We start from the raw sequence: 14,597 nt of genomic DNA on the forward strand, positions 1-14,597 counted from the left end.
CTGTTTTGATCCCTGGGTAGGGATAATCCCCTGGAGAAGAGAATGGCAACCCACTCCAATATTCTTGCCTGGATAATCCCATGGATGGAGGAGCCTGGTGGGCTACACAGTCCATGGGGTTGCAGAGTCAGACACTTTTGACTTCCTCTTCTGAGCAGCCTCATAGGGCTGAGGTGATGCTAGGGAGAGGATCTGTGTAAGGGGTTACTGTCATTATGAAGACATCTTGTGAGCTCATATGAACTCGTGTGGCTCTGTACTGCACAGGAAACGAGGAAAGGCAAGAGACAGACAGCAAATGCCAGAGGAAGCAAGTGTCAACCTGGAAAAATACAAGCAGGCCTAGGATAGGCTCAGCCTCTACAGAAGATATCAGTGTCTACACAAACACTAACCAGAGTGTGCTGATGGTGTTGGTGGAGCTGTGAGGGCACACACACATGTCAGGGTGTGTGTAAGCACACACGTGTGTTCAAACACAGGTAGGAGGCATGAGTGTTTGAACAAGTGATCCTGTGGGGCCAAGCATAAGTGTGTGTGTATTCACGTGTAGATTTGCATATTGCCTTGCTGCACAAAATTGATTTCAAGGTGAAAGCAAAATATTTTTATCTCATAGCTTGGAGTTGAGTAGAATTTGGTGTTTGTTTCTTTAATGTTCCTCTATTTATCCTTAGTAGAGCTTTTGTATCCCCCCTCTCATTGAAAAACCAGGTAGCTCTTCATCTCTCTGTGCTGATGGGAAAAAGAGTATGGCTGACAAAGTCAATTAGTAACTCTTAAGTCTTATTTTAGGCAGAGAATTTTTTCATTGCTTCTGCAAATTTCAGAGAGACTACTGCCTAGACACCTTGAAAGGGAATGAATTTTAGTCTCCCCTCTCTCTGGCAGAGATACAACTGAACAATCAAGTGACTGGCCTGCAAATAAAGAAAAGCGAAAAGATGCCACAGGCTTGAATAAGTAAGAAACTTAAGCTAGTATCTGGCGGCCAAGCCCAAACTTTAGAGCCGCATCTCAAAGCAGTGCTGGGTAGTGAATAGAAGCGGGAGTACTGACTTGAGTTTGAATCCCCACTCTGCTATTTTTCAATGGTGTGGCTTTAGAAAGGCTATTCAACCTCTCTTCACCTTTAAGAGGTGGATGACAGTGGTAGATAGCATGCAGGGGAGTTGTGGGGGCTGAATTAGACAACACAGGTAGAGGGCCGGACATCCACCCATCAGCCTTATTATCGAACATATTCAGTAAACATTCCTTCCCCTGTGTTTTGACTCCAAGCCTAAGTGAAAGAGGTGTGAGGCTTCTGCAAAGGTCACGCCTGCCTCATTTAGGCAGTGACATAGTCATACTTCCTTCTTCCTGGATCCCAAACCAACAGCTGACCAGTCAGGACCACCTGTCACCCTCCTTTTCACTGTTTCCTGTTCCCATTTGTCTCCAGCCATCAACCAGAGCTGTGACATGTCTTCTCTAAACCTCTGGGCCTTCCTTAGTTATATCCCTATTATTTCCTTGCCCAGCACAGGCAGGTAGAAAATATTTTTTTACATCATCAAGAACTTTTGTGTTCTTCGTTGACACAAAAGAGTAGGATTCTCCTCCCCTCTCATTCATGTGTAAGGAGAAATCAGTTCTCCTTTCTAGAGAGATTTGCAAGGAGAGCCAGGGCCATGCACAGATTCTGGGTCATCCTCTGGGATAGGGCTGCTAGATAAAACACAGAATGCTCATTTAAAGTTGTCTAGTTTTGCTTGCTAATCAGGCGACCCTGCGCCCGGCGCTCCCCGCCCACACCCTGATGCCAGGTTCTTAAGTAACTCAGTGTTGCCCACCTGTGAACTGCAGCGCCGCACACGCTAGAATAGGAAGCATAGACGTCAGTGCCGTAAACGTGGTACCTGGGGTCTTGGCATCCTGGCGGACACTTCACGATGAACTCGACATTCGTTATCTTCCCAGCTCTCACATCACAACTGATCTGAGGCACAGCTGGGAATGCAAAATGAAGTCAAGATTACACCTTGTGGTAGCAGCTTATATATGGGGTGACTGTTAGGTTATAACTATTCATTTACTTGATCTCTAAAAGCCAGAGCCTGAGCTGACCCTGGATCCCCTCTGTATAATGAAAGCAGAGAGGTAATTAGGACATTCCTCAGGCCAAAAGAGCAATCACTGTCCATTGCATTTAACCTGCTGAGAGCAAGAACAAGAGGCTCATTCCTGTGCTTAATCGAACAGTTAATTAACTGGAGTAGAGAACTCTGGGAAAAGACCCACCTCCAGTGGCCAGAAATGTCAGTGTGAGTGCACAGCTGGAGAATACGGCTTTTTCAGATGCTCTGGAGCTAGCCCAGGAAAAGAGGAAATGTTCAGAAAACCTCGCAGGAGGAAGGAAAGGTGTTCGGGAAGGGCGAGTTAGAGAGCATGGGCTTTGGGTCAGGACTGGCTAGGAAAAGGTGGGCCTACTGCAGCCAAGACCCCAGCTGGGGGAGCACAGGGATGGGCAGGGCCAGGCCAGGAGGAGGCAGCTTGAGTGCTTGTGTTCTGTGAATGAGGTGGGACTCGTTGGAGAGTTTTTGAACTGGGGAGATAGATACTGAAAGTGATCTTTTGTCTTGGTCCTTGAGGCTGGGTCCTAGCTCCAGGGACAAGGTAGGAGTCATCTTTCCTCCTCTTCCTCAAGGCTCAGTGGAAAGCTGGGGACTGCCCTGTTGGGCATCCTGGAGAAGCCCATTCATTTAGCCTCCCTCCTCTTGGGCCTTGTGACGCCATAGCCAGCCTAGCAGTAGTCAGTTGGCAAGGCTGCTGGAGCCCCAAACTTGCTTAGGGATAAGATGATGTAGAGGCTCTAGTGGCAGTACCTAAAAGGGGGGTGTGGCTGCGTCTTCCCTGAAAAAATTTCCCTCCAAAACTCCTGAATGAAAAGGCCTCCTAGAAGATCCTATACTGATGCCCGGGAGCTAGGAATGTATTCTCTAGAAGAGACTCTGAAACACAAACAACCATTCAAAGAGTAAGCATGAGGGAACTGGAAACCACCAAATGCGACAGCTGCCTGGCAGAGAGGGGGTGTTTGGACATAACAAGGCGAACATTTGGAGGCAAGTCACAAGTAGGACTGAGCAAAAACTGAAGGGGAGGTTTCTATGGAGCCTTTTCTTTTTTGGGGCTAAAAAGAACTTTCTAGTAAATGAAGTTGCCCTTGAAGGAAGGGGCAGGCAGGGACTGAACAGTTGAAGATGGGATGTCTCCATTGGGTGGGAGGTGGAAAGAAAGCCCCGCCCAGTGCTGAGAGTCAGTGATTACAAACATAGGTTCCGGATCTCTGCCAGGCCACCCATCCTCTAACTGGGTTACTGAGATGCTCTCAGAGTTGTTAATGGTTTCCAGCTGTATCCAAAATGTACTTTTTTTTTTTTTTAACTCTTTTATACCTGAATGGATCAGAGCTGTGTTTCCTTCAGACTGGAGAGAGGACTGAAGTTAGAGCTCCCGCTCTTTTCCTAAACACCCCTCCCAGACAGTCCTGGCCACACAGGGCTGGGCCAGCATGCAAGTCCTCCTGGGAGCCCGGGGGCTGAGTGTGATCACAGGCTAAAACAATTTGTGGTCCCCATGGAAGAGGGGAGTGCCACGCTTAAAACAGTTTTGTGGTTTCATTCTCCCCACCACAGGCTGCTTCCTCTCCAGTTATTTTCTTTTTATCTTCCATTCTTTTAAACCCTGATACTCAAGGCTGCATGGACTATTTTGAGTCTGGGAGCACTGTTTTAAAGAGACAATTTAAGGATGGAAGATTCCTGTGTAGCCTCTCCTTAAACTGGTTAATTGTCGGATCACTGGGTGTATAACTAAATGCGTTCAACTCTCCTCCCTTCTGCAGATCACTGCCCCATTCTTGAATGCAGCTCCTCCCTTGGATGCAAAGAAAATGAAAGCATTCCCTCTAGGCTCTTAGTTGTGTGAAATAGGAAGTGACAGCTCTGTGCCCTGGGATTCCGTGTGGGTGTGACTTTGGCATCTTGAGGTTTTGGACCTCCTAGTAGGCCAACCCGACTCTTCTGGAGTTGTGAATGAGTGCTATGGAGAAGCTTGTTGCCTGAGTGCCATACAGTGATCGAACCTACAGCAAGACAGGTGCCCAGGCAGGAGAATTTTCCACGGAATAGTTGGCTTAGAATGACAAGGGGAAAAGCGTCACACGGGAATATTTTGCTTCCTGCTCATCAATTCCCACCCTCAACTAGCCCCTTCCTTTGGGGGGATTTGTTTGCTTGTTTGTCTTGCTTTCACAAAGGCTGGGGCAGTCCCTTCAATAAGATCTGTTTTATCTGCATCCAGTTGGGTTAGCAACTGGTGAATTAACTCACCTCACGATAGGGGGAGGAGAGATAAAATGAAATCAAGCATGTACACTAGTGTACTTTGGAAGATGTTCCGTTCACTGTCCCCTGAGCCTTACTTGCCAAATCAGTGCCTCCTTGCTCCCTTCAGACCTGAGGCAGATACTTCTTGAGCTGCCTTAATGTTGACTTCTCCTCTGAAGGAAAGATTATTTCCGCACTTGTGAGAGGAAACACAAAGATAGATGAACATGAACCTAACCCACAGAGGAGGAAGAGAGAACAGGAAAAGTTCCGGGAAGGCATGTGGGATCTTCCCAGACTAGGGATCAAACCTGTGTGCCGTGCATGAGCCACCAGGGAAGCCCCCATCCTATTCATAGTAGTTTGCATCTGTTAACTGTCAGCTGTAAAGTGGGATAGTTCAAAAGTATGCAGAGGAAATCCAGAGATAAATCGTTTCATTTGGGCCTTAAGTGGATGGATGGAAGATTCTTAGAAGGTTGCAAGAAAACAGACTACTTCACAAATAACTGGGAAAACACTGTAAAGGAATAAACTGTGATTCCCATATACTCAAAAAGATGCAAATGACTGCTTCTTGTTGGCTGGATTTAGATATTACATTTTCCAATGATTTTGGCCATCACTCTGAAATTGTAATTAGCTCACTCTCTCCAGCTTAATTTTCTGTACAAATTGAACAAATATTTGACCTTTAAACATGCTTTGTCATTGCAACCTGTTCTTCCAATGTGCTTGACTATATATGCTTGATTTCATTCCTTTCTGAGTGTACTTTTGTGAGTGGAAGCGAGAGAACCCAGGGCTGAAGTTACAGAGCTCCTGGGGAAGCCCGGAACTACTCGAGGGGAAGCTGCTCAGAGACCTGTTTCCCGGCCATTTGCTCTGCTCCCACCTCATATGATTCCTTAAGGTTACCTCGCCTTTTCAGGGCTGTTATCATTTTCTCGAGGGAACTCACATCAGGGCATCTCAGAATCTGTTCTTCCCAGAGGACCTTGGCACTAGACACAGGGAAACGAGAGCCACTTGCAACCCAGCTGGCAAGAACTGAAGATAACTTTTAGGTGTTGTTCCCTGAGGCACTGGGTCTGCTGTACTGATCTCAGAAGCAAAACCGGTACTGTCTGAGCCTCCACTTTCAGGCAACATTGGGATCTTAGAGGCACAACTGCAGATATTTCTGCTCTAAGTTGGGTTTTCTGCCTGACCTAATAATAGAGTGATTATTGGATGATGTCACATACAATAAGCCAATGATGTAGAGGCCAAATCAAACTCTATAATCTCCTGCTTATTTTCCATTCATCTTTTCAGTGAATGTGGTTTTCCAGGCGAACCACATCGCTTCGGGAAAACAAATTTCATCAATTAGAGAAGGCTGTTATAAGCTTGCCTCCTGGCTGTTAATGAGAAAGAATTATTATAACATAAAAGCACTTATGCATAAGCAGTTTTGATCTGAAACTTAATTTTGTTGGATTGTGAAATTCAACTAGAGTAAAATTCTATTTTTAAGAAAATCATGCAAAAACGTTAATGAGACAAAATGACCACCAAATAAAATTTTAAGATGAAAGCTTCCTTCTCCTTGATCCTGACACCAGTGACCAGATCATGTTAATTCTTCCTTGGCAGCAAATTCTTTTGCAAAGATTCTTTTCCGTTTTGCTTAAACAGTCTTTGACCATGTTGAATCTTTTTAAAAAAATCTATGCTACTGAAGTATAGTTGATTTTAAATGTCATATTTCTGTTGTACAGCAAAGTGATTCAGTTATACATATATGTATTCTTTTCAATTATCATTTATCACAGGATATTGAGTATAGTTCCCTGTGCTATATGGGAGGAACTTACTGTTTATCCATCCTATACATAATCATTTTTTAAAATTTTTATTTATTTATTCAGGCTGCACTGGGCCTCTGTTACTGCCTGGGCCTTTCCCCAGTTGCGGTGAGTGAGGGCTACTCCCCGGTTGTGGTTCTCAGGCTTCTTGTTGGGTGCCTTCTCTTGTGGAGCACATGCTTAGTTGCTCTGAGGCATGTGGGACCTTCCTGGACTAGGGATCAAACCCACATTTCCTGCACTGGCACGTGGACTCTTCCAGTGAGCCATCAGGGAAGCCGCCATCCTATACATAATAGTTTGCACCTGCCAACCCCAGATGCGCAGTCCTTCCCTCGCTCACCTCCTCCCCCTCTTGGCAAGCACAAGTCTGCTCTCCATCTCTGTGAGTCTGTTTCTCTTTCACTGATAAGTTCATTTGCGTCATATCTGAGATTCCGCATATGGGTGATATCTATGGTATCTGTCTTTCTCTATCTGACTCACTTCACTTAGGATGATAATCTCTACATCCATCTATGTTGCTGCAAATGGCATTATTTAACTCTTTTTATGGCTGAGTAGTATTCCATAATATATATATATAGGGACACACCACATTTTCTCTATCCATTCATCTATTGGTGGACATCTAGGTTGTTTGCATATTTTGGCTATTGTAAATGGTGCTGCTATGAATGTAAGGATGCATGTATCTTTCTGAATTACAGTTTTGTCCAGATATATACCCAGGAGTGTGATTGCTAGATGACCATGTTGAATCTTTGGTCAAAAGCTATCAGTACCTTTTTGCTGCCTTGAGGAAAAATTCCAAAATCTTTAAGGCCTTTCCATAGTCCCCTCCATGGGGAGTATTGGGGGTTAAATAAGTATTTTCCCCTTTGTATAAAAGATTTCTCTGGATGCAACAGTTGAGGGAAACCTAGGATGTGTGATGAAAAGGGTTTATAAAGACAAAGCAGTCATAGACACTTGCCTCAATAAATAAATCCAAGTCTGCAGCTCTAAGCATGTCAAAAAGCCTATAAATATTGGTCCTAGAAGCTAGTGTTTTTGTCAGCCTTGAGAAAACACCTTCACCCATACACCACAGATAAAAGAGTGGTTGAATGACAGAGGTTAATATGCCTGTGGTGACACAGCTTTTGGGCAATTGCAGAAATTTGTATGTCTAAAAATAACCGACTCTTCAAAATTGTTTTTGGCTGCACCACAAGGCATATGAGAGCTTAGTTCCCTGACCAGGGATAGAACATGTTGCCTGCAGTGGGGGGTGTGGAGTCTTAACCACTGGACTGCCAGGATGTCCCTAAAAGTAACCCACTTTTAATTTAGAAAGGACTGTAACACACGATTTTCACTTGATTCTTAAAAAACCCTGAGAGGCATATTGTCCTTATTTTCCAGAGAGAGAAGTTTGCTTGTTCAAGCTCAGGTGCCAAGTAACAGAGCCAGGCCCTGAACTTGCACGCTGGGGCTCCAGGCACATAGCTTTGCCAGCTCCACTTGGTTGCTTCTCCCACTACTGAAGAGAAGGAGCTAAATTGTTGCCTCCCTTCTCTAATCCTGCAAGGCTTTTCTGAACTTAAAGATCATTGACAACCACTAGTGGGTGAATCGGAGAAGGCAATGGCAACCTACTTCAGTACTCTTGCTTGGAAAACCCCATGGACTGAGAAGCCTGGTGGGCTGCAGTCCATGGGGTCACTAAGAGTCAGACACAACTGAGCGACTTCACTTTCACTTTTCACTTTCATACATTGGAGAAGGAAATGGCAACCCACTCCAGTGTTCTTGCCTGGAGAATCCAAGGGATGGTGGAGCCTGGTGGGCTGCCGTCTATGGGCTCACACGGAGTCAGACATGACTGAAGCGACTTAGCAGCAGCAGCAGCAGCAGTGGGTGAATACAGGAAATGTCTTGTAAATAGGTTGTCTGTGTGGGTGTGTTAGTGTGCATTTGTGTGTATCTGTACACATCTGTGCATTTATCCCTAACACTTGCAAGGCAACTCTTCTAGTGCAATTTTCCTTGCATTCTTTGCCTATTATTTCTGAGGATTGCCATGGTAGAATTTATTCAAGTAAAAGTCTGTAGCAGAGAGTCGGCTTTCTTTCTCACCTACACACCAGAAGGAGGACTAGAAGTCAATCCATTTCCTTTTTCATGGTTTGAGAGAGGGCACATGCACCAATCTGTGTGAAGACACTCGTGTTGGAACCAAGTGTGTTCTTGGTACCAACACCTAAAGAGCAAGAAAACATTGTGGGTTGCTTACCAGTTGCTATGGCTGACAACATATGAGCTCAGTGAGGAAGCTGTGTGTGTGCTATACTAACTCCTACACGCACAGGGCCATATGTCGTCAACAGCGCCGATACAATCAATAACCAAGTCCCAGAACAGTTACCGGAGAAGGCAATGGCACCCCACTCCAGTATTCTCGCTGGAAAATCCCATGGACTGAGATAGCCTGGTAGGCTGCAGTCCATGGGGTTGCTAAGGGTCGAACACGACTGAGTGACTTCACTTTCACTTTTCACTTTCATGCCTTGGAGAGGAAATGGAGACCCACTCCAGTGTTCTTGCCTGGAGAATCCCAGGGATGGCAGAACCTGGTGGGCTGCCGTCTATGGGGTCGCACAGAGTCAGACACAACTGAAGCGACTTAGCAGCAGCAGCAGCAGCAGCAGCAGAACAGTTACCTCCTCATACTGAGGTAGTACCTCTGGGAATTATCCACCCTTTCAAGGTCGACTGCAAAAATATTTCCATGCTTTACATGATATTAAGGTTAACTTACTGGAGGTAACTAAGCGAATAAAAGGTAATACATTTCACCCCAAGCTAAGACTATTTCAACAGACTCCAATATAATGGAAATATTTCAGAATGTGGTTTCACTGCCTGCAGGGAATATCTTGCTGTTGTTTATCTTGCTGACTGTTGGCTTCATCATGTAGATTTCCTGCTCAGAGCACTCTCCGTGTCTCCACCCTTTGAAGAATGGCAAAGAACAAAGCTTCTCAGACTGACGTTACCTAGTCCTAACCCATCTTCCAGCTGCATCTCCTGTGAGGCCCCAACAGTTAAGCCAAATCATGCCACTCACTATTTCCCAATGCCATCTCACTCATGATATATGGAAAGCCTGAAAAGCCTTGAAAGCCTTTCCATCTATCTCTGCCTGTAAAATTCCACTGATTTTTCATGTCCTATCTCAAATACTCCTTCAAGAAACCAGTATGAATCCTATTGTATGTGCATGCTAAGTCTTTTCAGTCGTGTCTGATTCTCTGTGACCCCATGGACTGGCCCACCAAGCTCCTCTGTCCATGGGATTCTCCAGGCAAGAATACTGGGGTGAATTGCCATGCCCTGCTCCAGGAGATCTTCCTGACCCAGGGATCGAACCCAAGTCTTTGATGTCTTCTGCATTGGCAGGTGAGTTCTTCACCACTGGTGTCACCCGGGAGGCCCTTTGAATCCTATTGTAGTCCCCTTGTTATTCTTTTGTAGCATTTACCACATTTTGCTTTATTTTGTAGTGTTTTGTTTCACTGCTGTTGTTCTATTTCATTCTGCTGTTTGTCCATTCATCCAGCAAATACCTAATGAGCACTAATTATGTGTTCATGGTGATTTTGATCTAGTTGAAAAGACAGATTATATATATATATATATATATATTTTTTTTTAAGCCCTTATAATAATGTGCAGTAAGTCAACAGTAGAGGAAGTGTAGCATACCCTGGAGCCATGTAAACTGGTTTTTGGTATGTTGGCAGTGGCTGTTGAGTCCAGGAAGGCTTTCCTGTGCACAATTTTATTTTACCCTATGTAAGATCAGGTGCTCAGTGAAGTCAGAGACTTTGCAGAATGGGCAGGCAATAATGTGTTGGAGTTAGTCACCACATCCCTCACCTGGTAACACTATCTCATCTGACCCCACTTTAGACTAAGTCCATTGCTTCTGGACTTCATGAAATTAAAAGACGCTTACTCCTTGGAAGGAGAGTTATGACCAACCTAGATAGTATATTGAAAAGCAGAGATATTACTTTACCAACAAAGGTCTGTCTAGTCAAGGCTATGGTTTTTCCAGTGGTCATGTATGGATGTGAGAGTTGGACTGTGAAGAGAGCTGAGCACCAAAGAATTGATGCTTTTGAACTGTGGTGTTGGAGAAGACTCTTGAGAGTCCCTTGGACTGCAAGGAGATCCAACCAGTCCATTCTGAAGGAGATCAGTCCTGGGTGTTCTTTGGAAGGACTGATGCTAAAGCTGAAACTCCAATACTTTGGCTACCTCATGCGAAGAGTTGACTCATTGGAAAAGACTCTGATGCTGGTAGGAATTGGGGGCAGGAGGAGAAGGGGACAACAGAGGATGAGATGGCATCACCGACCCAATGGACATGAGTTTGGGTAAACTCCGGGAGTTGGTGATGGACAGGGAGGCCTGGCGTGCTGTGATTCACAGGGTTGCAAAGAGTCGGACACGACTGAGTGACTGAACTGAACTGAACTGATTGCTTCTGGAGCTCTCCTGGGGCTTCCTTACATGTAGAAACGCTATGGAAGAGATTTTGCAACTTAAAAGCTTTTCTCTTTCTAGCATAGGAACTCTGCCAGTCAGGGACTTTGCTAGAGTTGTTCCCCATAACTTATGGGGAAAAGTATGATGTGTTTATTACAGTATGGGCTAAAAAGCTCATGAGTTGAAGAGAAAGCCTTTTTTGAAGGTGGAATCTACACATAAATGAAGTTAATCCTTAAAATCCACAAGGTATCTTGACTACTTTAGGAGAAGAGTTTCATGAACACAACTAAATCCTTCAACCTTTATTTGTAGTCTTCAATGATCAAGAAAAATGCAACCGCATTTTGGCCATTTGTTAGAAACTGTGTGAATAGGTTTATGCTGATTAAATATATCAGTGACGTGCCTGTGGGTAAGGTTGGATCTATGGCTCCAAAACATAGCAGGAAAATGAGAACCTTGAAAAAGTCACCTGTGTAAAAAAACTTGATAGAACTCTCATTTTGTACAGTAAAGTAAAGCTTACTCGGCACCATACAGCAGGGTAATTTACTAAGACATTGGTGTGTGTGCTCAGTCATGTCTGACTCTTTGCGACCTCATGGACTGTAGCCTGCCAGGCTCCTTTGTCCATGGGATTTCCCAGGCAAGACTACTGGAGTGAGTTGCCATTTCCTTTTTCATACTAACTTATGCTTATTTTTATTGTATTTTCCCCTCTTACTGTTCCAAGAAGGTAGTCAGATTTTTGTGTTCTCCTATTTGGGGCTCATGGTTGCAAGGGAGAGGGCAGGGGTTACCTGGCAACCCTCCCTCAAGGCTTTGGGAATTAGGTACTCTAAATACTCCTTGTTTGAGGGGATTGGGCTTGGCCAGTCCAAAGAGTGATGGAGAGAAAAATGACCTTCCATGACTGGAAGATGGGAGTGAGAGGGTAGGTCCCAGTAAGGGAAAGGCCTCTGTTCCCTAACAGTTGTCTTGGGTGAGCATCACTTTGGGACAATACTTGGGGTGGTGCCCCTCTGGGTAGAACCTTAGGCATGAGGCTTCCCCACATTTCCAAGATCCCACCACTTATGTAACAGGGGAGCTATTCAGCTTCTAGGAATAACATGGGTTTGGACACTGAACAGTGCAGAGGCTCTCCCTGAATGTTGTAGATTGTACAAGGCTCCCGAGGACTGGAGCTGGGCGGGAGGAAGCCCACTAATGAGGGAACTTTAATATCTCACCCCTTGGCAATTGGAGTCAGACTTGATTTGATTTATAAAGTAAGGTCATGTGATAAGCCAAGTGACAGAAGAAAATTGTACCCAATACAACTCTGTGTACTACTAACTCACTAATATATTGTGTTCTCTCTCTTCTCCATATATTTGGACAATGGGATTTTGTTGCTTTTTGCTGGCAGGATTGTTTTACTTCCCTAACACAACCCTAATCATTCTACTCTTCTTTGAAAACTACCCTCCCAGCCTACGCTGCTGCAGTTAAGAGTTTCTCTCCCAGGGATTTGAAATCAGGACTGAGAGACATGGTCTGCATGAAGCAGAGTTGGTGGGGGGTGGGGTGGGCGGGTAGGGGCTTGGGCAGTGAGGCAGATATATAGAGAGGAGTAGGGGCACCAATTTTGGGGGTCTTTCTGCCTAGGGTACAGTCCAGTGAGTTCCATCTGCCCTTCCAGCCTTGGGTTCTGTGAGATACTTCCTGTCCTGCCAAAATCTCCTTAAATTGCCCTTGGATTTCTGCTAATGGAGCCTAAATAACCTGCACTGAAATGCTCCCCATTGCCCTCATGCTGAACTGCAGATTGCTGGATACAGTAACAAAGCTCTTTGTGATCTGGTGCCTGCTTGCGCCTCCATCTCTCATCTCAACACATTTGCCTCCCGCTCTAAACCTCGGTCATACTAAACTAATTTTTTAGCTCTTTCTATTCTTTAGGCCTTGGAGATGCTTTTTTTCTTTCTGTTTATAACACTCTTTTCTCTTCATGTTTGCCTGATCAATCCCTATTTGGCCTTCAGATATCAGTGTTGGTGTGTCACTTCCTCCAGGAAACCCTCCCAGATACGTAACTTTTTTTCTCTATATTCTTGGAGTACCTTTAGCTCCCAAGGCCTAGCATTTATATAAGACATCATAGTTGCCTGGTGACTTGTCTTTCTTCCTCTCTCGATTTTGAGCTATGTGAGGGCAAAGTCTGAATCTCAATCACTGTTGTATCTGAGTGTTTAACAGTACCTGGTACTTGGCTGGCACCAAATCAGTACTTGTCAAATGAATGAATGATGTGCCTCCCTTGCTATCAGTCACCTGCCCCAGTGGCGGATTAACAACGTTGAATAGAGAAAAGTGAAAATTACTTTGGCCTCAAGCTATAGACTACAATTTGGAAATACTCCTGAGGTAAAGAATCAGATATCACCATACTTTGGGAATATCCTGTTACCTCATTGCATCTATCTTTTCTCCCCTTTTTAATGACTGTGACAGAGTTTCTAATTAGAGAAAAAACATCATGCATATATTGACTCAAAAGGGAGACTTTGTGAATAAGGTTAGAATTTAGCATATCAGAAATTCAATCCATTTGAGATCTCTCTAAGAGGTTTCCCCTTGGTTCGTTTAGCACAGACTTTCATAGTCACTGAAAACTGTTGTCATGGTAATCATGGAATCTTTCATGATTTTTGTATATGAGTCAGTGAAGATACTGGAAACAATCCAAAGGAATTCATACTTGGGTGTGCATTTGTCTCCATATTAGCTCAATCACTGTTTTGAACACACATCTGCCCCTGGGCCAATTCTCTTGGCTCTCAGCCTTGACAGGAATAAATAAACAACTAATTCCTTTTTAGTATTTCAGGCTAGGAGGCTGTGGATGGCTGCCCTTTTGGTCTCATTTCAACAGGAAGTTGTGCACAAATGGCTTAAAGGAACAGAAAAAAAAATGCTGTGTGAAACATCTCTTTTTCTATTTCAGAATTTTAATGTTGCTGATTTCAAGGCACCTAAATCTAATGCCTAAACAGAAGTTTCTGTTGTAGAGAGCACAGAACACTGAATGTACCTAAAGTCTTTCTTTTATAGTCCTTTTTAAATATACCTTAATCCAAGCCTCCATCAAGTCTACAAATTCACATCCAGGTAGTTCAGTGTGCTCAGAATATTTGAGTGTGAGATTTTCCATTTATGTTCCATTCTGCTAGTCACCCCCCCCGCCCTCCCCCCACCCCCACCCCCCACCCCCACCCCCACCCCCCCCACTCCCCCCCCCACACACATCTATTTTCTCTTCTTTCCTAATAATAGAACACCTTGCATTTAGGAGGCATGTAGATTCTTGAAATCAAGACATTTCTATTCTCCCTGAATGCTGGTCAATGGTAGTTAAGTCGAAGTGGTGTATTTGACTTCCTGGACTTATCTTTAAAGGGAGTAAATATGTAACCTTCTTCATCCCTTCCTACTGACTGGAATGTGGACATGCTGGATGGAGCTGGGGTAGCTATTTTGGACAATGAGTTGAGAGCCATGTTGGGAAAAGCAGAACGGCAAAATGGAAGGAGCGTGGGTCCCTGAAGATTGTGAAATGTCCATAAAAGCCTAGACTATGTTTATAGGAGAGAGAAAGGAATTTCAGTCTTATTTAATCTGTGGTTATTTTGGATTTTCTGTTGTCTAATCTTAACTAGAAGCCAAAAATGAAATTAATTATTTGTCTTATCACTGATGGGGTGTGAAATTTTTCGTGAGATTACCTACTGATCCCAGGGCATGCTGGAAGGTGGGCAGCTTTGCTGGATTTTTGCATTAGCCAGACTGA

At 44.3% G+C, this 14,597-nt stretch overlaps 1 protein-coding gene across 2 annotated transcripts in view; it reads right to left on the bottom strand.

The window, feature by feature from the left end:
* The window catches only part of VIT (vitrin), a 125,485-nt gene that overhangs the window by 68,341 nt on the left and 42,547 nt on the right, over positions 1-14,597 (bottom strand). For both annotated transcript variants that reach the window (XM_069583542.1, XM_069583541.1), the window contains exon 4: positions 1,836-1,992. In XM_069583542.1, coding sequence (XP_069439643.1) covers positions 1,836-1,992 — 157 coding nt within the window. The remainder of the gene's footprint in view (positions 1-1,835; positions 1,993-14,597) is intronic.

This window comes from Ovis canadensis, chromosome 3 (genome assembly GCF_042477335.2).
Source record: "Ovis canadensis isolate MfBH-ARS-UI-01 breed Bighorn chromosome 3, ARS-UI_OviCan_v2, whole genome shotgun sequence".
In the NCBI taxonomy this organism is placed as follows: Eukaryota; Metazoa; Chordata; class Mammalia; order Artiodactyla; family Bovidae; genus Ovis; species Ovis canadensis.